Source organism: Lasiodiplodia theobromae (genome assembly GCF_012971845.1).
Source record: "Lasiodiplodia theobromae strain AM2As chromosome Unknown scaffold_10, whole genome shotgun sequence".
Classification (NCBI taxonomy): Eukaryota; Fungi; Ascomycota; class Dothideomycetes; order Botryosphaeriales; family Botryosphaeriaceae; genus Lasiodiplodia; species Lasiodiplodia theobromae.
In genome coordinates, this window is record NW_023336300.1 from 121,325 (window position 1) to 144,150 (window position 22,826).

Below are 22,826 nucleotides of genomic sequence, written 5' to 3' on the forward strand. Positions count from 1 at the left end.
GTTTTCGATCATTCTCGATGGCACTAACGCTTTACAGCGACCTGCATATGTTTGGAAGCAGTAGACTATTGGAAACAGATAATCTCTCCCTGTACCTTGGGTCTGTTCACAATATACGGTGGTTCAACTGCTCTTGTTGCCTATTTGGGCTCGACCATAAGCCACTACGTTGAAGCGGCTTGGCACTCCGGTATTAAGGTTTACATGAGCACCGCCGTATAAGCTGACCATTAAGATGCATTTCCGAAGTCCTCGATGACGCTTCGTGGATCGGTGTATTCACCAACTCCGACGAACGGTATGGTCAGCCCAAACCCGGGAGGTCCACCCACGTTCAGTCCCTGCTCCGTCTTCCACAACGGGTGCGACGGCATGCCAATCACACTCACCACCAAGCCATAACGTAAGTCTTGAGATCCAATCGCTTCACCGTCTTGGCCCAAGATCGAGATCAAGTCTGGCACCGTGCATACTACTTCGGCCGAGTCCAGTGCGCCGGTTGAGTCTGTGTATGCAGCATACAAATATTCGTTCTGGAATGGGATGATCATGTGTCGGTCCGAAGTGGGGCTTTGGGGAGTGGCGGATACACTGGGATCATCCTTATTGGGAGCAAGGAGAACACTGCCCATAGTGTAGCCGCCGCTGATGTCACGTCGCACGTCAACAATCTTTCCACTGAAGAGAAGCTTTCCGGGATTGACAGCGAACTATTTAGATGTGCTCGTTAGTGTTCAAATGGAACTTTAAAGCCCAGAGATAGATGTAGCGGCTTACTATTGCGTCAATATGGTTTGATTTCAGCTTTCGCGCCATGTGTACGGCTCTCCCGATGTACCAGGCCTGGGAGATGGTATTTGGAACACCGTGCTGTTTGATGGCGGATCCACGAAGCGGGGATGCGCATACTGCACACCCAAGGCCCAGTTCTATGGCTGTCGTCCGCAACATCGACTCTACCCGTATGGGAGATTCTGCGCTCTTTTCAAACTGGTCAGCCGGGGTCGGTAGATGTCAACTGCAGAGGGCATATCTATACCATAACGACTGACACATTTCCACGGGCATCTCCTAATGCGCACGGTGTGATGGAGTGGCCGTTAATGTATAGGGTTGCTGGAGCTTTAGTAAGCATATTTGTCCAAAGTCGCATGCGTTAAACTTACCGTGATACATTGTCGGGTAGGCTCTCCCCATAGCATCGCCGTCGATTACTGGGACATCATACTTTACACCTGTAGGGAAAGCAGATAGACCATTGCCGCCACCTCTGCACGAAAGTCAGTAACAGATCGTTGAAATTTTTGGGGGCCACGAACATTTCATCAGTGAATACGGCATCGAATGATTGGTGGCCGAGCACTTTGAGCAGAGTGTTTATGCCATTGGAAATTTCGTCGCCACCTGAGATCCTTTCATTAATGACGCTTGGTGCGCCGTACCAAGATCCGAAGCAGATTATATCCGAGTCCTTGACGGCGGATGGAGAGATGACACGCATTTTCCCGGCGCCACCCGATCGTAAAGTTTGAAGTCCTCTCAAAAGGTCGTGATGAGTTGGGCCGCCACCCCCTGTGCCAAGCACACCCGCGCCCGTTGCGATAAACTCAAGGTCCATTTCAGAGACATACCATATTCCACTTTCAACATTTGGCCGGTACGTATCAATGTCAACAAACAGTGACGGCTTTGTTGTTGGTTCCAAGGCATCCGGGATGGAAACCTTAGGTCCTTCGAGCTCATCATCCTCTCCATCTTGAATGCTGACTTTACTGGTGGTAAGATCTCTCTGGCGGGCCTTTGCTTCCGGAATAGCCAATTTTCCTACAGCCCTAACTTGCAGCCGAATTGCTCTATTCGTAGTATATTGCAGAGGGATCTTATTGATCTCGACAATCTTGACATCTTTCGGGTCTGCTCCTTTCTCAGCTGCCTGGCTGGCCGCCCGTTGGCATGCTGCGGCAACGACGACTTTTTCGTCTGCATACTCCAGGATTTCGATGACATCGACCTCGCCAGAGACCTTGGCAATTGCTGCACCAACCGCATTTGCGGCGCCGTGGTGGATCGGAACGGTGAGCTTGGCAACGCCCTTCAGACTGCCGGATACCAGGAGGGACCCTCCACCCACCAACAGGACATGGACAGGTGCCGCCGATATCCTCATCCGCTCGACCACGGCCTCGATCATTCTCTTGGTCTTGCTCCGCGCTTCGCTGACCACGTCAGGAGGCACACTGCCGGTCAGGCTGCGATCACCGAGCTCGGCTTCCCCGCAAGCTACCGCGATATCCGTCGTGGTCAGGGTGGAGCCGCCGAAGACGAGGGCTTCGGTAGTCAGATAGTGGCCGACGGAGCCCGGCCCGATGGTCACATCGCCAGTCTCGGCCTGGACCTCGACTTTGCTGCCGCCTCCGAGGCCGATCGACACGACCTCGGGCATCGAGAAGGCCGTCCGTATGCCGCCCACTTCGACGAAGCCGGGAGCTTGGCGCGGGAAGCCGGACGGCAGCAGCGCGCAGACGTCCGTCGTGGTGCCGCCGATGTCGACGACCAGAACCTGGAATTCCTCATTTTGGTCCCCATCGTCTAATTTCTGTCCTGTTGGTGATACGCCTTTTGGTTTGTCCAGGCCGGCGAGGAAGGCGGCTCCGGTCATGCTGTTCGTGGGCCCGCTGGCAAAGGTCTTGATGGGATGAGCCGCGGCGGCGTCGGCTTCCAGCAGAGTGCCATCGTTCTGGGACAAGTAGAGGGGGCAGCTCAGTCCCAACCGTGCCATGGCACGTTTGAAGCCGAGAATTGTCCTTTTCGCGGTGTTGAGAATTGCAGCGTTCAAGATGGTGGCGTTTTCACGCTCGAGGATACCGGTGCTTCCGAGGTCTCGCGAGCAAACAACAGTCAGTTCTGGGGCAGCCTCCAGCATGATTTTCTTGCACGTTTCTTCGTGAATGCCGGCATGGTCGAGTGGTGCAAAGACGCCCACAAGCGCCACACAACGTACGCCCGATGCAACAATTTCAAGGGTAGTCTTGCGTATCTTGTCATGATCCAATGGTGCAATCTCACGGCCGTCGATTTCGAGGCCTCCATCGAGGTAGTAGGCACCGCCATCTAGGACACGACGAAGGCCAGCTGGGAAGTCGGAGAAGGGCGGGATCTGGCGGGTGAAAGGACCACAGAGTCTCACTACGGCGACCTTGGAGAGCCGGCGAGCATCGGCTTCTACCAAAGCATTGATGAAGTGAGTGGTTCCGATGGTGACGCTGAGCACGTCTGCTTTGCGGACGTTGGAATCAGCGAGGACATTCTGTACTGCTCTCTCGATTCCACTGGTTATGTCTGGCGTTGTTGCGGCTTTGAAGGATGCGAGCACGCCACGGTTCGGCTGGTCGAATGCTGTTATGTCGAGGATTGCCGCGTCGGAATTGGTGCCGCCGACATCGACGCCGATGCGATACATGGTCGTTAGCTTGTCGTTATATTGGGACGCAATGCGGGACGTGACAGAGAAGCTTGATAGGCTACGAACGAATACATATAGGTACTTCACATGTGGGAACGATTCCACTCCCGAGTCCCTGGTCAAGGTTCCAGACCAATGAGAACGCCTCAGTGCTCTATTCAGCATAGCATCTATTGGAATACATCTCGGCTAAATGAGATGTGAACCCGATCGGGATCTCCTCGGCTGACCAGGTTGTGGGGCCGGTTGCCTTTTTCGGTCGGAGAAGTTGGAAAACCAATGCATCTTTGTACGCTGCGGCAAGGAAGGCTTGCGTGGACCTGAGCTAAGTATGCCGCTAGCGTCTGCCGAAATGGCTTTCTGCAACGAACGACATTACATAAAATCCTGTCGGAATGACACCGACTGGTTTGATCAATCAGCTTGGTTATCGCTGTAGATAAGGAGGACGAATATGGTTACAGTACCGCTCACCGTCGGACAGTGCCGTCTACTGGCCACCATGCCCCCACTTTTGTCACTTCGAGCTGAAGAGCTGCAATTATTCTTATCTCTCTTCTCCTGGCTGAGTTACAGTTTGCTTCCACAGTATACTCGCCGTTGCCATGGCTCTCCGGTCCTGGGTTGCAAAGGCGGAGCTTCCATTTGTTTCGAGATGGATTGTAAGTTTCAGATAATCCTTCGATGTAGCCAGAGCTGACAGGCAAGCCAGAACGACGATATCCGACCTATAGAAACCGAGAGACGGACCTGGGGGTTCCTTACTTTTCACAATTACTGTAAGATACTTTGAAGGTAGTTCTAATAGAGCAGCTGACCAACAGTACCAATTAGGGCTTCTCATCAACTGCAACATCGCTACATACCTAACAGGGAGCGCTCTAATCCCTCTGGGTCTTTCCTGGTGGCAAGCCTTAATTTGTGAGTACGTAAACTGGGGACGATTGAACCTGTCACTTACTATGTAGGTATCGTCCTTGGGAACCTCCTGGCTACGCTGGCTGTTATTCTGAATTCACTTCCTGGTGCCCACTATCATGGTAAGTAAATCTATGTTCAACTTGTGACAATTTCTCATTGTCTGCGCAGTTGGCTTTCCTGTCATCAATCGGGCAGTATGGGGAATGTGGGGATCGCAGTTCCCTATCTGGAATCGCATATTCCTATCCCTCATCTGGTATGGCTTCAGCGCTTGGGTCGGAGGTGAATGCATTTACGTGATTCTACTCTCTTGGGACCCGAATCTGGAGCAGCACATCCCGAATCACATGCCAAGCGACATCGGTATGACAACCGCTTCATTTGTGGCATACATCATCTTTTCCGTGATCTCATTGCCTCTGATCTGGATCCGGCCCCATCGTCTTCAGAAGTTCTTCTATGTCGCTGCGACTGTGACGATAGTCTTTTTCGTTGTCCTGTTGATTTGGGCATTGGCAACCATGGGCCCTGCTGGATTCGGCAGCACACTGAGCAATGATACAACACTTCCCAAGACTGGAGGCCCCAACAGTGTGGCATGGCTCATGGTCTATGGAATCATATCGACCATTGGATCCATCGCGGCTGGTATCCTGAACCAGAACGACTACGCACGTTTTGCTACCAAGCCCAAAGATGCAATCTGGGGCCAAGCATTAGCCTTCCCCTTATACGGGACTTTTACATCCGTGCTCGGTATCCTGGTCACAGCTGCGACGCAAGAACGCTTTGGAGGTGAAGCAATTTGGAATCCGCCGACGCTTTTCCAGCAACTCATGGTGCAAAACAATAGCGCAGGAACGCGCGCCGCGGCTTTCTTCGCCGGGCTATGCCTGGTTGTCTCGCAACTGGGCGTTAATATCCCAGGAAATGCTCTCTCCGGCGGTTTCGACCTCGCCGCGACGTTCCCCAGGTATCTCAATATCCGGCGCGGCGCCTACATTACTGCTGTCTTCAGTGTTGTAGTAAATCCGTGGCGATTGGTCAACACGGCAACGACGTTTCTCACTGTGCTTTCCAGCTACAGCGTATTTTTGGGTCCGATGACAGGCCTCATGGTTTCGAATTATCTTATTGTGAATCGCCAGAAGATCAACGTGGATCATCTCTACATTGGCAACAGTAATAGCATATATTGGTACAAGTACGGAGTTGAATGGCGGGCTCCTGTAGCAGTAAGTACTTTTGTTGGCCCAACTGTTTATGCAATATGAAGCTAACATCTACTCGCAGTGGCTTCTGGGCGTTGCGCCCTGCATGCCCGGCTTCATAGCCGCAGTCAATCCCTCCACGTCCGTTTCGGATGGTGCCACGGAGTTGTACTATCTTTGCTACATCTTTGGGTTTCTGGCTTCTGGCTTCGCCTATGCTCTTCTCCACTGGGTGTTTCCCTCGAAACCGTTGTCACAATTTGTGGCGAAATCAACGTCGTCACTCAAACTCCGCCGCATGTATCAAGACAGATGGGATGTTGCGCTGCATGAGACAACCGAGATTCTGGATGGGCAATCTCTTGATACGGTCAAGGTAGACCCTGGTAAGTTTGATGTTGCAGCAGAGCGAGAAGGGACGTCAAAGGTGCGCAAAGTGGGGGACGTCTGAAACAGGCTGAGGAAGACTGTTCGCCAATACATTTTTCATTTCAGATAGCTATCTCCGTTTCTTATTTAGGGTTCTGGCTTTTTTACTTATATTGGTTTCATAATTTCGTTTCCCTACCCTAAAATTCGAATACATTTCAAGCCCCATTCCTGACCACAGTGTCGAATGCCTCGGCTACGCGCTTGATATTGCCTGAGTTGAGGCCGCTGACGTTAATGCGCCCATTCTCTGGCATATATATGTGGTACTGGGCAATCAGCGCACGGGTCTGAGCTGCGCTCAACCCTGTGAATGAGAAAAGCCCATTCTCCTCGAGAAGGTGACTCCAGTCGACGGAGGTGCTACCACGAGATGTCACCAGCTCGTGTAGCTCCTTCCGAAGGCCTCTCATCCTTTGTCTAGCCGCTTCGAGTTCGGATTGCCATTTTGCTTTGAGCGCGGGGTCGCTTAAGACAATGTTCACCAGCTCCGCCCCGTACGCGGGAGTTGAGGACACTTCCCATCTCGTCAGTGCCCTGAGCTGATCCAAGACATTCGCGGCGATGCTGGAAGAAGCGCAGACTACGTGCAGCGCTCCGACGCGCTCCGAGTACAAGCCTGCATTCTTGGAGAACGATTGGCAGACTAACATGTCGATTCCCCTGTCAACGAAGTGTCGGATCGCCCACGCATCAGTCGCGCTGTCAGTGCCGAGGCCCTGGTAGGCACAATCGAAGAATGCAAAGTGACCTTTAGTCTGCATGATGTCGGCGATCTGGGACCATTGATCCTTCGTAAAGTCCCGTCCAGTCGGGTTGTGGCAAACGGCTTGCAAGACGATAATGCTCTGATTTGGCGCAGATTGAATTGCCTCGACGGTGCTCGCCATGTCGATGCGACGCGTGAGATCCAGATACTGGTATTTCTTGACGTTGGAAAACCCAGCATGTTGAAATAGAGGGTCATAGTTCCCCCAAGTGGGAACACCAAGGTAGACCGGCTGCTCGTTTTGAGACGGGCTCGGTCCAGCTGTCGACGATGGCCAGTGCTTGCTAAGGAAGACAGCACCAATCCGACAGGCTCCCGTCCCTGCTACGGTTTGAACTGTCGCAACCTGTGTTAAGTGTGAGAATTGATTTTGCTAAACTTCGCTTTCAACTTACACGGTTCTCTTTGATACATGCGCTGTCATCGCCGAAGATCAATCGTGCCGCGTTGTGTCTGAAGGGCTCAATTCCGGTCGTGGGTCTGTACTGTTGGGTGTGTTAGTCAAATGGTTCAAAGGAGTATTGTCCGTCGCAGTCCTACGTCATGACCGATGCGTCGTTGCGCGAGTATAGCTTTTGCCTGTCCGTAGAAGTCAGCCAATCACATTCAATCATGGGCTGATGGGTTGTCGATATACTAACCTCCTGCACAACAGGTATTTCGTAGCATCCTCCTTGCTCATCTCGCAAGACGCCAACGCCCAGATCTACTTTCGATGGCGTCGGGTCTTCATCGTACTGCCGCTTCAGTATGTTTATCGGGTCCAAAGGGCCCTTCTGCACGTCGCTGAAACTAGCTCCAGAAGACATTTTTTTTAACTCCACTGATCAATCTGTTTCGGGGGTGCTGAGGTGGGATATAAGAGAAGTTATGGGTTTCTTGGAGACGCTCACTATTTAAACTTGTCTTCCGCCGGGATGGGGCAACAAGTTATCCTCTTCGGTAGATTCGGCTACAGGATACGCGGGGATGAACTCACACATGACGTTTGGGGTATCGGATTTGGTGTCCGATGCCATGTTTGGCCAATCGGCGTGAGAGGCCGGTCGGTCAGGCTCCCGATCCGAACGGCATGGCGGTCCGTGCGGGTTGATAGTACTGTCATGCTTACGGTGATTCTCATTCAACAGGCTTCGCTACAAGAAACATGGAGATCTACATCTGGCGAAAGGCTTACACATGCTCTTTTACTATGGCTATCCTCATTCGACGAATGCTTCATGGGGTTGCCACCGCCAAGACTGGAGCGCACAGGTTGATCTTTTGGCATGACCGGGTGACCATCCGATCTACCGGCTTCCCATCCGAGAATACTGACAGGACTCCTCTGTTAGTTGCTCACATGGTCAATTCACCTTGCACGGGCTTGAGACCGTGATTGGCCAACTTTTGGCCATTTCTATCCAGAATCTGTGGTGAGGTTGTACTTATCGGCGGCCACGCCGTTCGCTTAATTGATCGACATACTAAATCACTGCTGCAAAGGCCCATCATGACGATGAATGATGATATTGGCAACAATGCCATTCTCATTTACAGAGGCACTTAATCACAATTATGGGTTGCCAATCGATCATATAATTCTGGCTATAGCTATACCAGTGAACTTTCGGATGCTTGACCAGAAACCAGAAGCAGAATGACTGAGAAAGAAGCAAGGGAGGTGAGATTTGTGACAGTAAGTTCGAGAATTTCTTGAATAAAAGTAGCAGTCGAAGTCTTCACATTACGGGTTGGCTGGATAAGACGGAAAGATGCTTGGTGGCCTCAGTTGAGATAGAGATGGGGTTGGGATGACTATCTTTATTCAAAGTAAATACTTAAGAGCTCCAACCATTCCAAAACTGCATTCCGATAATGAACAGTCTATAACATTTATAATTAATCATCTTGTGATTCCCGTAATCAGCTCAGATACAACGACAGTGATTCTATACGTATTCCCGCAATATATCACAGTACAGTTATGCCAAGAATAGAGCGGACTCACTGCAGAAATTCGCTGTCTGTACATTTTGAGACCAAACAGATATTAGCATTCCTAATGCGCCTCATACACTTCATCGTCATGGAGTGCAGCTAGCAATTTGGTTCAGGAATGTAGACCTTGCGGTGCAATTCGTGCCGAATTACATCATCTTTCGGTTAAAATTGGTATTGGAATTGTACGAGTACTAATTGTGCTACTTTCGTTAGCCTTTCCGACTGGTCACCGTATCTCAAGTAATGTATCTACGCAAGCCCTATCTCAAAGACTTCTTTGCTTGAATCACTCAGACGGTCAAGTAGACGGGTTTCTCTACAACGACTGTGTGTGTTACACGAAACCCAACACGTGATAGCCTTATTGTCTCACACAGCTACCCCGCAGCTTACGGAGTTTATCCAAGAATAATCATGAAACAGTCGCACACATGGTTGCAATATGGATTCAGCCACAAGAGCACCACACGTGGTCTACGCCAGCAGACAAGTGCCGTTCACCCGTGTTCGTGAGCTTGGGCGTGGTGCTTTCGCGATCGTTGACGAGGTTCGGCCCCCCAGGTGGACGCAAGAGCTGGGGCATAATTTCGACGGAAGAACATTCGCTCGTAAAGTCCTGAAGGTGTCCAGGCGGCAGAAGAGAGAAGAAATCCTGGCAGAAATCGAAATCGCAGCCAAGCTCCGCCATTACCATCATGTCGAAGTTAAGATGACTTACGAAGAAACGCCGAGCAATCCTTGGGAGATGCAAACCTTTGGCATGATCATGAACCCAGTGGCACAGTACACACTTCAAGAGCACTTTGACGTTATCGAAAAGACGGGACTGGAAGACCCATGCATAAAAAAATGGTTCGGATGTCTAACGAGTGGATTGGCATTCCTCCATCTGCATCGCATCAGACACAAAGACATCAAACCAGCCAACATCCTCGTTCGAGACGACTCCGTACTTTTCTCCGACTTTGGTGTATCCAAGATCATCGAACCTGAAGTGGTCGATACTCAAACCGAAGGGCCTCCAGGAAAACTAACATACAAGTATGCTGCACCAGAGGCCATTGCACACGAACGTCGAGGCCGGAAAGCCGACGTATTTTCCCTTGGATGCGTCTTTGCGGAGATGATCACCATTCTTTGTGGTACACCAAGAAGCGTATTTGAAGAGTACCGAGGCCCGCCCGGACAACAGGCTTTCCACGAGTCTTTGGATAGAACTCTCCGTTGGCTTTTTATCCTGCAGCCACAAGCACGCGGGTACCAACACTACTGCTGCGCCTGTATGGTACCGGATCCAGATGTACGCATCAGTAGTCACGATTTGGAGAAATGGATTATTGGCGGCTGCGAAAATGTCTCCGGGACGCTAGGTAGCCGCGGTTGTGAGTGTCTGGGGACTGAACCAGCCGGCGAATTCCGGACCGTCAGCTTAGGCGAAGGACCGTGTATGCCACCTTACTCTGATGCACTGGATGGTGAGATAGATATCACCTGGACAAAAGCGATGGACTACTGGATTGGTATTTGCAAATGGTCCCAAGACACGCCGCGAACAGTACCTCAACTTTTGAGCACCACAGCTCCATTGCTGGCTGAAGATTTCCCTGTGGATGCTGAAAGGTTCTTTGAATCTGTTGATTGAGGATGAGCAACTCCGGTCAAAGTCCTGGTGTAAGACCCTTGTTAGGATCACAGTGGTGGGACTGGGTACTGGGATTTACATGGAAGTATACTGGCACTCAGGGTCCAGGCCATTGGTACTGAATATTCTCACCGGACTGTTGGTTATTATCTCCATCATTTCCAACAATTGGAAGGGAATATCGCCCCACATATCTTCAGTCAGTTCCTACGACCCGTTATTGGAAATAACTCAGCAATTCACTTTGGATTGTTGGGTGTCTGACTAGAGGATATTGCGAGATTTACCAATGCAAGATTGTTGTTGGAACGCAAGCTGAGATCACGGCTTGAACAAGAGGACTAAAACATACGATATAAATTTCTTTCGACTAGACACGAATCATGACGAAATGGCAGAGAATCGCCCAAAGTCCGGGGTACTACTCTGAATTGGAGGTTTGCAACAGAAGTGTTGAGAGGGAACCCTCCATGGGACTGAATACGGAAGCTCCGGCAGGATTGCTGGCGTCTCATTGTCACGTTGATTACCCCGCATCGAACTCCAACATGAATGTTCGAGGCCTTTGTTTAGCGTTCCCACAGAGTTTACCAGGCGCAAAGACGACATGTCATTACCTGTGGTAGCTTCGTGCATGTAAAACCCCGAATAGCTCGAATTGCCTTGAGCCTTAAGAACTCTGAGATTATTGGTTGATTGTGGGCTCCAGTAAGAAAGACAAAGCAACCGATCACTCGGCTCGTTTTCACGGAAGCGGTTACTGTAGCCGACGGGTGGCGCGATCAGCTTATATTTGCAATTCGCACGTGGAACAGAGCGTTAATTATCATATCTTGGGCGAATATTGCCGTTCTGTTAGGGATGACATGTTTTCTGTTGGTCTGTAGTGACTTTAGTACTTTAAGTTATTACTAAACATAAAGGCAATAACTGGCTAGCGTTCAGAAAGTTTTACTGCAAAGTTTCGACCAGGTAGAGGAACCTTCAAGTGTTCAAGCAACAACGGTAAAATGGTGTTTCGAAAACAAGACATTTGAGCCATCTCTGCTTTGCATGATGAAAACCTCAATAGTTTATGGGACCGAACTGCGGAGGATCATTAGCGCATCCAGCAACCAAGTGGCCAGGCCTAGAAACCCATCCACCCCCGAGCTCGTCGCCAGTTTCAATATCTCAATTGAAAATGTCTCACTTGAACAAGATTACAGTACGGTTCATTTCGACGACCCGAGTTCCTTGATCAGATCGACGGTTTGCGCACATGCCAGGTAGTATGGCTAAGCTCTCTATCTGATAATGCCGCAGGTCCTGCAAGGAGAGAACCTTCGGACTGTCGTTCGGTTTTCCATAACGGGTTAATGAACTAAAAATACGATACCGATGAATGCGGGGTAGATCAATGTGTCCCTGATGATACTAGCTCGCCCGCTGAATCCTGGGCTTTCAACCGTGTTGCACGCGCGGGGTAGGTGGGCTGGTGCATTTAATTGGGACCGAACGTGCCGTGGTCGGCAGAAGTTGTTGTAATGAAGCAAAACATCGCTGTCATTGTGCATAAGTATCCTTTGTTGGACTACGAACTTCTCGAGATCGGACAGTCCCTGTTGGCTAGTCGTAATGCACGTTGCGTCGCGCCCCGTTCCGTGCGGGGTTAAAGTAAGCTAGCTAGTCTGTTAATCATGATCGAGAGGCATCCGGATTGCTTGTCTTCTGCGCTCTGCCTTTCCTAATCCCAGTGAAGCAAGTGATGGCCCATTGCAATGCACGCGCTATCTTCCGGTTGGCCCATCTGTAGGACTTGGCATGGGGTAAGTCTCCATTCACCCTTCCCATTTCAGCACTACGGCACCTTATCAGTAAAATGTGGATTGCGCGATAGATCATCATGTCAGGTCTGCGGCTGAAGCTGCAGGTTTTTAGAGTCGTGAACAAGCCGCCGCGATGCGAGCGCGGGAACCATAACTTCTTGAGTCGAGGCGACCCGTATGTTGAGCTGAAGTGACCTCACAATGACCGTGCAGTTGCATTAGCATAATTTTGTCCAAAGTCAAGTTTGGCTGCGGAACTGGCTGGATTTCCTACGGAAGTGCACATAAGAACGTGAATCCAGCACTTTGAGCTCATTTAGATGATTCTTAAAACGCTCTCTTAATTCTGTGCCAACACGGTTGGCAGATGAAACCAAACCCCAACCAATCATTCAAACAATCTTGAGAAAATGACTGATTACCAGGTCAATGGGTAAGGAACCCTCGATATTGCTGAATGCCTATACTGATAGCTTTAATAGAGGTCATCCCCTCTTCATTGACAGCAAGGCTGCCAACAAGGGGAGAAGGGACTCCTTCGACATCTCCCCGACCACGCGTCGCTCCAGCACCTCAATTCTTAGAGACGCATCAAACAAAGCGAAGCACGAACTCAGCTCTCCGCACCACGCACTCATTGAAGATGACATCAACAATGTCGACGGATTCCTCGACTACATCGCACATCTGCGCCTCCGGTACATGCCATGCTCAGGAAGCAAATGGGACCGGGTGCTGCAGTGGGCAGAATTCTTCGCCAGTGCCATGCATCACTTCCAATTGGCCGGGAAAAGCTTGACAGCGTGTAACGACGAGGCATCGCAGCTCATCTGGAGCAGCTGTCATGTGTTGTTGGAACTGGGCAAGCAGCGGCTGGACATGACACACCGAGCGTTTGCGCTCTTCAACGACGCGGGCCTGATGTTTGCTCACTTCTCGGAAAACAAGGAATTGTTCGCCACCAGCCCGGACCTTCGACAAAGCCTGGAAGGCGTCTACGCCGATCTCGTCAGCCTCGTTGTGGATGTCTCTCTGCACTATGCCAACGGCGGTGGCATTTCCGAGTTCGACGCTCGTTTTGCCCACCGCGCCGAGATGCTCTTCTCCTATAAGGATTCGATAACTGAGGCTTTTTGGAGAGAGCAGCTGCAAACACGACACGGAAGAGAGGTCATGGCAGAAATCGAGGAGATCCGGCGCTTCCTCTCGCCCCATGACACTGTCGTCCGGGGTATCCTCTCGAGACAATCGAAGTCACGCAGTCATTACGTTGAGTACACATGCGAATGGTTCGACCACATGTTGCAAGAATTCACGGCGGGAGATGATAATGTTTTCCTCATCACCGGCAAGCCAGGGTGCGGCAAGACGGTCCTCAGCCAGTGGATTATGGAACGTCTACGCCGCCAGCAGGATCGGGCCAGCTACGATGTCGCGTGCTTCTTCATCGAGGGAGACTTCAAAACAGAAACCACTTCAATGAGCATCGCCAGGGGCTTGCTACGCCAGTTGTTTGATAGTAGCGTTGGCGACGTGGACCTGTTTGAGCAAATCTTGGCTCTCAAGCAGCGGCCCGCGCAGGACAACATGGCCATGGAGCAGGCCATGTGGGCCGCTATCGAGGGAGCAATCAAGCGCAAGCGCACCATGCTAATCATCGACGGACTGGACAAGGTTACCGGAGGAGTTGACAGCAGTGTGCGGATCCTGGACCAGCTGCATCAGGTCACCTCAAAGAGCAGCGGCGCCAAGGCAATTGTTTTGTCCCAGCCACTGAAGAAACCCGGATCCCATCATGCGCGACTGTTCAATATTGATACCCGACACGTGTACCAGGACATGGAGCGTGTTCTCGACGGAGTCGTTGCCTCATCTTACCCGTCACTGACCGATTACGAGAAGGCCAACCTGGTGCAGCGTTTGGTCACTCTTGGAGATGGCTCGTTCACGCATTCAATGCTCCTGCTTGAAATGACCAAGCGCGAGAAAACCCTGGCCGGCATCATGAGCTCATTGGACAGTATTCCACGGACCATGCATGATTGCGTGAAGAAGCTTATGGGCACGGTGGATATGCATAACCGAGACACAAGAATAACTGTTGCATGGCTCTTGGCAGCACAACGACCCCTAACCATCCGGGAAATCAAGACACTCATGGCTGTGGATACTTCCCAGCTCACATCATCTCCAAGAATCTCAGATGCAGAGAACGATCTGCGTTCTGCTATGGGACCTCTGATACGCATTGAGGACGGTGTGGTCCGTTTCCGCTTCCCCCTCATCCACCAACAGTTGCTCGAGATGGCCATGAGCACCAGCAAAGACTCTCGCCTCCCGTTTAACCTTCAAGAGGCCAATTACGACATGGTCACTCGCTGCTTGGCGGATGTCAAAATGTCTGTGATGGAACATACTTCCCCCTCGATGGAGCGGATGCCTTCTGATGTGATGGAGCGAATGTTCGTCAGCCACAACCTATTGGAGTATACGGCACGGTACTGGCCGATTCATTTCATGCAGTCGCCAATGTACCAGAAAGACGGAAAGCACAAGCTCACGTCGGAATTCAAGTACGTCTTCCCGTCTTCGACAACACTGGCCCTCATCGAGCACACGTGCTGGACTACCGAGATGATGGCACATTTCAAGCTTGCTCTACAACTCAGGAAGACAATCACACCGGATCATGAGGATGCTATTTTCCAAACCTTGGTATCACTCGCCGGCAGCTGCCAAATGATGTCAAACACGAAGGAGGCGAGTACATACTTCTTCGACGCATTCCGACTTGGCGTCAAACTCTTCGGAAAGCAAAGCAGCGTGGTCGCCACCGTCGTAGCCGGCTACATCGACTCCACACAGCCTTCGAAGGAGAACATGACGGTACGAGAAGAGCTACTGGACTACCTCGTCGCCTATCAGAAGCAGACCCGCGGCGCATCGGCGCAGCAGACGATCAAGTACGCGCGCCTCCTGATCCAGCTCTACAAGGAATCCAACAAGATGAACCGCGCGCTCGAGCTGGAGGAGGAGCTGCACCAGATGTGCATCGAGCACTACGGCATGCACCACGCGTCGACGCAGCAGGTGCTCGAGGGTCTGATGACGACGCTCCACGAATCCGGCAACACGGAGCAGCTGCGACGGCTGCGCGTGGCCCAGTACGAGAGGGCGCGGCGCTCGCTCTCGCTCTCGGATGCGGCGTTGGTGCGCGCTGCGCGAGACATGGTCTCCTTCTACGAGAAGAACAGCCAGGTCAACAAGGCGGAAGAGATTCTGACGGAGCTCTGGCAATCCCTGACGCAGGCCTGCCAAAGCCGCACGTCCCTGGCGCTGCAGGAGCGCAAGCTGGAAGTGGCCATGGCCTACCAGAAATTCCTGGATCGGAACGGGCGCCCGCAGGACGCGCAGAACGTTCTCGTCGGCGTCTGGACGGAGTACCAAGACGCGCTGGACCAGGAAACCATCCAAACCCGGCTCTCCAAGTCCCAGCTCACCGCCATCCTCGCCGTCGGGCGCGAGCTGCAGCAGCACCGCCTGCTGGAGGCGTCCAAGAACGTCTTCAGCAGCATGTGGAGCTACCTGCGCCGCGTCAACGAGCAGGAGAGCTCGCTGGCCATCGAGACGGCGACGAGCCTGTCCAGTGTCTCCCGCGAACTGATCGAGATGCAGGCCAGCAACACGACGGCCGTCTCGACGGGCGGCGGCAGCGACATCTCGGCCGAGTCGATCGACGAGTTCGAAGAGATGCTGGCGTCGATCGCGTCCATCACCAAGTCCATGACGACGACGACCTCTGCATCCACATCCAAGAAGGAGCAGAAGGCGTCCAGCTCCGCCGCCACCAGCCTCGTCACCACGGCCGGCACGCTCAGCGCCATCTACGTCTCCCAGCACCGCTGGCGGCAGGCGACGGGCACCTGCATCAAAGCGCTCGAGATCGCCTGGCCCTCCGTGCTCGCGACGGACGGCAGCAAGGCCGAATTGCCGGTCAACGACAAGGAGCGCGCGGTGGCTATCGCGACGGCGAAGCGCCTGGCGCTGTGCTATTTCACGCAGCGGCAGATCGGCAAGGCGGAGCACATACACCTGCGCGTCTTCCAGGCGACGAGGGTGCTCGGCGTGCATGACGAGCGGTTTTTGAGAGCGGCGCACGAGCTGATCGACTTCTACGACACCGTGTTCCGGTTCGACGGCGCCGTCGCGGTCCTCGTGGAGCTGCAGGCGATGCAGAAGGCCGAGCTGTCGGCGTCGAATGCCGTGACCATCCACACGTCGTACCGGCTCGCGAAGAGCTGTCGGTTGATGCAGAGGGATGAGGAGGCGGAGAGGTACTTTGGGGAGATTGTGAAGGCGCTGAGTAAGTCTGCGGACGACAAGATCTTGGAGAGGGAGGCGATCGAGGCGGCCATGGAGCTGTGTAGCATGCACGTCGAGGCAAGGCGCTGGGGCGAGGCGGGCAAGCTGTACACGAAGCTCTGGAAGACGGTCATGACGCAGAGCGGCGCCGGCTACGGCTGGACGCCCGAACAGGTCGAGGGCTTGTACGTGGCGTACTTTGACCTGCTGGAGACGAAGCTCAAGGTCGACTTCAAGATGTCGCTGCAGATGACGACAGAGTACCAGAAGCGCGTGGTCGAACTGTTCGGCGAGGACAACGAGGTCAGCATCAAGGCGACGCTGCAGCTGGCGGAGCTGCTGGAGCGGAGCGACGAGCACAGCGAGCGGGCCGTGGCGCTGTACGAGAAGGCGCTCTCGTCGTCGGAGAAGACGAAGGTGGCGCAGAGGACGCTCAAGGCCCTCACGCAGTACCGGCAGCGGCTGGCGCACCTGTACTCGAAGCAGACGCGCACCTCGTCCAAGGGCCTCAGCATCTACCGGCAGGAGATCGAGAAGACGGCGGCGACGTACGGCTTCGCGTCCAGCCAGGCGATGCGGCAGCTCAGCGAGCTGGTCGCCTCGTGCGCCATCAGCGAGGCCAAGGAGAACCGCACCCAGGCCATCGAGCTGCTGCGCACCGCCATCCGCGACATCGTCGTCAAGGAGCGCAGCGCCGAGAAGCAGGTCGACGCCGCGCACTCCATCGTGCGCATGTACGTGCGGCTCGAGGCGCGCCAGACGGCCGTCGAGCTGCTCGCCAACATCCGGCGGCAGATCGTGTCCGGCGAGTACGGAACGGGCACGCTCAACCTGCAGGGCGCGGGCCAGCACTCGTTCGCCTTCGTCGTGGCCATGGAGGAAGCGCTGGCCGAGGGCAAGCACCACTTCAGCGAGCTGATGGCGACGCTCATGACGGAGCGCCTCCTCCACCAGAACTACACGCGCTCCGTCAACACCAACGTCAGCTTCGAGATCCTCTTCAGCCACGGCGCGCGCCTCGTGTCCTTCTACACCCAACACGGCCGCGGCGACGAGAGCAAGCAGACCGAAGCCGACCTGCTGCAGCGCTTCGCCCGCGTCTTCGAGGCGCAGGCCTCGTCCCAAGTCTTCCAGACCTTCTTCCACACCTGCCTCCACGAGATGGGCGACAGCGGCGACCGCGACCAGGCCGTCATCACGACCGCCACCGCCGCCGTCCTCGAGCACCTGCAGGCCGCCCGCTTCGCCGAGGCGTTCGAGCTGGCCGGCTTCGTGCACCGCTTCCTGCAGCTGTACGGCGCCTTCGACAACCAGGAGAACGTCTCGATGGCGTTTAAACTCGCCCTGTGGTTGGGTGGCCGCGGGGAGGTGCGGACGCTGAAGACGCAGTGCGGAGACAAGAAGCTGCGCGAGAAGATGAACGAGCTGTCCGCCGCCTTCCTGCGCCTCGCCATCCAGCGCCTCGACGTGCGCATCACCGACATGGCGCTGGCGGACTTGAACGAGCTGGTCGGCCTGCTCGGTGAGCAGCGCAACTGGGAGGCGCTCGAGTCCATCTTGTCGGCCGCGTGGTCGTCGCGACACTCGTCTGCCCCCTGGCCCGCTCATACCGTCGTTGCCTTGGGTGCGCGTCTCGTGCAGGTGCGCTTCCAGCTGCCCGGCTGCCGCAGCCAGGCGCTGCATCTGGCCGCGGATATCGCGTACAACTTGCGCCGGACGTGGGGCCTGCATGATCAGGCGACGCTGGATATGTTCCATCTGCTCGCGGACCTGTACTCGCTTGCGGGCGAGAACAACAATGCGCTCGAGGTGCGCCAGAGCGTCATTCGAGGGACGCTGGAGGCTATCGAGCACGGAGCGGTCGAGAAGAATGAGGGAGCTGAGATCGCGGCAAAGGAGTTCGAGTTGCTGAGGCGGACGCACTCTGCATGCGGCGGCTGGAACCCAGGCGATGTGGCCACGTTCGGAGGCATGCAGGTCCGTCTGAAGGAACTGCTGTCTGGGGAGCAGAAGTGGATGAGCTGCAAAGATGCGCAGGAAGGCGTTGAGGGATGGAAGGTTCCGAAGGGGAAGGATCCAAGGCGGGCTGAGCTGGAGAAGGCCTCCATACCCGAATCGTGGGAGTTCCTGGGGAAGGAGGAGACTGCGAAGCACAGGAATAATTTGAGGCGAACGAGCGGACTCGAGACGGCGAGACCTCCGGCCACGATGCTGTACGCTGGTGCTGCGGGTGGCAAGGCTGCCATGCCGTCTACTATGAAGCACCCTCCGCGAAAGCTCAGGACACAGCAGCAGCAAAGGCGTGACTCAAAAGGGGACGAGAAGAAACAAAAGATCGACAAGGATCAGGACTTCGTGGTTATGGCGCTTGAGGCTGGTCCGATTGGCGTTCCTATTGGTCAGTTTTAATTCTGGTGGGTATGATTAATGACTCGATCCTTATGTATCTAATGATTGGGAGTCTGGTATTAGTTTTATAGCCTTTAATGTCATGATTGATTTTCTTTGAAGGCCCTTATGCAGAACATCAAGCACTCAGTTGTTGGAAGCTCTTAATTTTCATCACTTATGAGTGCTTCAGGAATCATGACATGAGAAGCCGAGAGAAACTGCTAAGAGTATAGAACTTGTTCCTCTCGTGTTACAATTATAAACTTCTCCAGGCTTCCTAGTATGGGACATGTGTATCCAGCCACCTTGACAGGAGATCCAACTTCTCCGCTGACGCAACCGAGACCTCACCGAAGCCTGTGCCCAGATGCATGACTGTTGCGTTCCCTTCCTCATTGGGATTCCACACTGCAAGTGATCCATTCTTGTAGGATCCACCCTTGTTCGGGTCCCCGGTTTTGATGAAATTGGCCCAATACGAGGAAGTGACGTCAGCCAGGTAAAAGTCATACGAAGTCCAAGGCTTGTCTGTATTGTAGAGATTATTCAACGCGTAGTTAATCTCGGCCATGTGATAGGCGCCCTGAGATTGGCCAGGTGGGGCGTAGTCCCAGTAGTAAGTGTAGAACGCACTGCTCGCTGACTTGACCCAACCATTCGCGAAGCGGTAGGAGGAGACGAGAGAAAGATCCTTAGCAGCTTCGTTCCACATGGCGTCGGCCTGAGTCGCATTGCTGACAGGGTACAACTTGAAGAACTCGGTCGAGAGGTTGCCGTACCACTGAGTGTTGTACTGTTCATATTCCGCCACCGTGTAGTTCGTGCTGGTGGATGCTCCGCTTTCGTCCTTGTTGTTACCAGTAATCATTGGAACGTCGTTCGCCGGACCGTTGAGAAGGGAGTCGATGTACTTCTCAGGTAGAACATAGCCATCCAGGGTCGGTTTGAAAAGTGGAGGGTTGTTGGTCCAGAGAGCGGTCAAGTTACTGACTGAGGAATCTCTGTCTTCACTCCCGACCAGAAGCTCTTCCATGCTAAGAGTCCGCAGCTCGGCAATCGTACTGACGTTGTGGGAGGTCGTGTAGTTGATACCAGTCTTCAGATTAAATTCCGTGCTCCGATAAGAATCAGCAAGGCCGGCAAGGAGCGGATCGAATGGATCCCGAATTCCGCTTTCCGCAATCATGCCGTGGAAGAGGCCTTTCGCCAGGGGACTGTTAACGGCATGGTAAACTTGAGCAGATCCGAATGACTGCCCGGCAATCGTCACTCGGTTTGGATCCCCACCAAAGTTTGCAATGTTCCTTTGAACCCACTCCAGAGCGGTGAAGAAATCAAGGATTCCGTAGTTTCCGGACGAATTGCGACCAGCTTCGGCGTTGAGATCAGGATGAGCCAGGAAACCAAACGCAGCGTCGCGGTAGTTGTAGGTTACAACCACTACATCTTTTGTTGCTAGACCGCCGCCATCGTAAAGAGGGTCCGTGCTGGTCTGCCAACTGCCGTAGTTCCAGACGAATACCGGAAGCGAGGCGTTAGACGAAGTAGCCGGAGTCCAGATGTTTACACGCAGACAGTCCTCGCTAATGGCGTAGCCCATCGAAGGTTGCAACGAGATAGGGCAAGAGGGGCCAAACTCAGTTGCCATGAGAGTTCCGTTCCATGGCTCGCGAGGCTGTGCAGGCTTCCAACGATTCTGGTAACTGGTATCGGCTGCATAGGGGACGCCTAAGAAGGCAGCAACATCACTGTCTGGCAAGCCAAAGTATTTCTCAGTGGTGGAGCTGTTGAAATATTTGAACCCCTGGACAGTGCCATATTCGGTCTTGATCGGAGTATCGTAGAGAGCGGCGAAGGACTGGCCGGGACCAAGCCCCAGAACCGTGACGAGAGACAACTGAGAGAGATGAGGCCTTTTCATTTTACGGCTCTTGAAGGGATTCTTGCCGCTGGGGATTAAACCAAACTTTTGGTATTTCATGAGCTGTTTTTATACTCTCTCAGGGGATGCATCGCCAGGTATAAACGCGCGTCCAGTCCAGGGCTTGTTCGTGATCGGGCAGGTTACATGATGTGATCCACTAGACCGCCTGCCATTACTAGAATCATCATAGCGTCATGGTTGCGTGGCCTTAAACTTTACTTGACATACCAGTGTGTCCTTCGCCGGAGAAGCTCGGTTATATTTGCTAAGTCCGAAAGACCATTTAAGGGCGACCGAGTGTATTGGTATTTTGTTGTACAGCGAAGTTGAAAGTTTGCCAAATTAAGACCAAAGGCTAGACTGTGAGGTGAGAAACAACCTCAAGTTAGATATAGATGGGTCCACCTCAATGTGTCGTGGGAGGTAGTGAATCCTGCGTGGATATTATAGCCAATCACAACCCCCGCACCCCGCAAACACCCGGCGAGGCTGAGTGCACAATGACCTCAGTTTGGCACATGAAAAGCTTATCTCGTGTGAATGGGAGACAGAAAGATTCAATTTGCAATTCCCATCCTGATTTGCCTTCCGTGTACCCATGGCCTGCATCCGGCAGCGTTTCATCAATCCATCAATGAGGAAACAAGTAGCAACAGTACTCAGAAAATAGGACTCTTCGCCTCAAACAACAACATAGCCCCCTCAACCCTCCACTTCACGTCCCGGAACGCCTCCTTCAGCGGCCCCACAAAGCTCTCCGCATCATCCGCCCGATTGTCAAAAATGCCCGCCGAGTTGTGCCAGTTCATCAAGAACCTCCCCATCACACCATGCCCCACGCTATCCCCCAATATCGTCGCGCCGAACAGCACGCCAGCCTCGGGCTCCACTAGATCCCGCAGCGCTACCAGCGCCGCAGCCTTGCGCGCCGGCGGGCCGGGCAGGCAGTGCAGCAGCAGCATGGCCGACACGGCGTCGAACGTCCCGCCCAGCGTCTCGGGCGACAGCCGGTCTCCCGGCTGCAGGAAGTCGGCTTGCACGGGCACGCAGTTGACGTGCGGGTGGGCGGCGCGCACGCGCGGCGCGGTGCGGTCGAGGCAGTTCTTGTTCAGGTCGACGAGGAAGACGTCCGCGATGCCGGAAAGCGGGGCTTGCTCGAGGAAGTAGCCGGTGCCGACGCCGATGTCGAGGATGCGGCGGCGAGTGGTGGTCGCGCGTCCCGGATCGGCGGATGCTGGGGAGGAGGGGGAAGGGCGCACGTGGGAGTTGAAGAAGCTGGTGAGGGTTGGGCGGGCTGGACAGCGCCAGGCGAAGGAGCAGTACAGGCCGAGGACGAGGTAATCGTAAAGATATCTCAGGAAGATGGAAGAGTAAGCGGCCACGCCCGCAGAGGTGTCGGGCCCTGTTGAGGAAGCTTTGGCCATTGGGAAGCGGGTCTTGATATTATCAATGACTGCGAAGAATAGATGTGTGAAGAGGATCTGAGAACCACTTTCTCTGCGGTGGCTACAGGCTGCTATATACGGCAGGCTTCAAGATCATCGGGATAGACATCGGACTGTAGGTGGAGACATCACACAACATGATGTAAAAGGCATCAATGAACGATACTATCAAGGTAAAGGTCCACTGAAATTGAACATTTGCCGCAGCATGAAAGCCGAGAAGGGTATTTGGTGCGGTGGTAATGGTAGGGTTGCAGAGCATCCAAGATAAGTTAATGGAGTTTTACCCAGCGGTCAGCATGAAGATGAATGCTTTAGGGCCCGCTTGCTTGGCGGTGTTGAATACATAACCGATCCGACCAGTTAGCCTGAACTTGGATCCATCGAAGCTAACGTGAAGTCGGGTTCATCGGCATTTGAGCCACAGGGCTTCAAGTGTTTTGGCCGCGCATGAGGGGTAAGAATTGAGCTTATACGT

The 22,826-nt window shown here is 53.6% G+C and overlaps 6 protein-coding genes across 6 annotated transcripts; 2 read left to right on the forward strand and 4 right to left on the reverse strand.

Moving 5' to 3' along the window:
• Nucleotides 1-230: 230 nt before the first annotated feature.
• On the reverse strand, nt 231-3,460 carry LTHEOB_3827 (Hydantoinase; the record flags this gene model as incomplete). The annotated part of the gene is made up of 4 exons (XM_035512793.1): nt 231-710; nt 1,040-1,116; nt 1,167-1,270; nt 1,320-3,460. 4 exons carry the CDS (start codon nt 3,458-3,460, stop codon nt 231-233), a joined length of 2,802 nt encoding a protein of 933 aa, XP_035375220.1.
• A 608-nt stretch (nt 3,461-4,068) lies between these two features.
• On the forward strand, nt 4,069-6,046 carry LTHEOB_3828 (Ncs1 nucleoside transporter family protein; the record flags this gene model as incomplete). The annotated part of the gene is made up of 6 exons (XM_035512794.1): nt 4,069-4,125; nt 4,176-4,242; nt 4,298-4,384; nt 4,432-4,503; nt 4,553-5,619; nt 5,678-6,046. The coding sequence occupies 6 exons, from the start codon at nt 4,069-4,071 to the stop codon at nt 6,044-6,046; spliced, it is 1,719 nt and encodes a 572-aa protein (XP_035375221.1).
• Nucleotides 6,047-6,182: 136 nt separating this feature from the next.
• Nucleotides 6,183-7,812, reverse strand: LTHEOB_3829 (Aspartate aminotransferase; the record flags this gene model as incomplete). Its single annotated transcript, XM_035512795.1, has 5 exons — nt 6,183-7,139; nt 7,189-7,278; nt 7,334-7,372; nt 7,435-7,616; nt 7,773-7,812. 5 exons carry the CDS (start codon nt 7,810-7,812, stop codon nt 6,183-6,185), a joined length of 1,308 nt encoding a protein of 435 aa, XP_035375222.1.
• A 4,824-nt stretch (nt 7,813-12,636) lies between these two features.
• LTHEOB_3830 (Nacht domain protein) lies at nt 12,637-18,997 on the forward strand (the record flags this gene model as incomplete). Its single annotated transcript, XM_035512797.1, has 2 exons — nt 12,637-12,659; nt 12,709-18,997. 2 exons carry the CDS (start codon nt 12,637-12,639, stop codon nt 18,995-18,997), a joined length of 6,312 nt encoding a protein of 2,103 aa, XP_035375223.1.
• A 259-nt stretch (nt 18,998-19,256) lies between these two features.
• LTHEOB_3831 (Carboxylesterase) lies at nt 19,257-20,900 on the reverse strand (the record flags this gene model as incomplete). Its single annotated transcript, XM_035512798.1, has 1 exon — nt 19,257-20,900. One exon carries the CDS (start codon nt 20,898-20,900, stop codon nt 19,257-19,259), a length of 1,644 nt encoding a protein of 547 aa, XP_035375224.1.
• A 662-nt stretch (nt 20,901-21,562) lies between these two features.
• Nucleotides 21,563-22,327, reverse strand: LTHEOB_3832 (Methyltransferase type 12; the record flags this gene model as incomplete). Its single annotated transcript, XM_035512799.1, has 1 exon — nt 21,563-22,327. One exon carries the CDS (start codon nt 22,325-22,327, stop codon nt 21,563-21,565), a length of 765 nt encoding a protein of 254 aa, XP_035375225.1.
• Between the last annotated feature and the right edge of the window lie 499 nt (nt 22,328-22,826).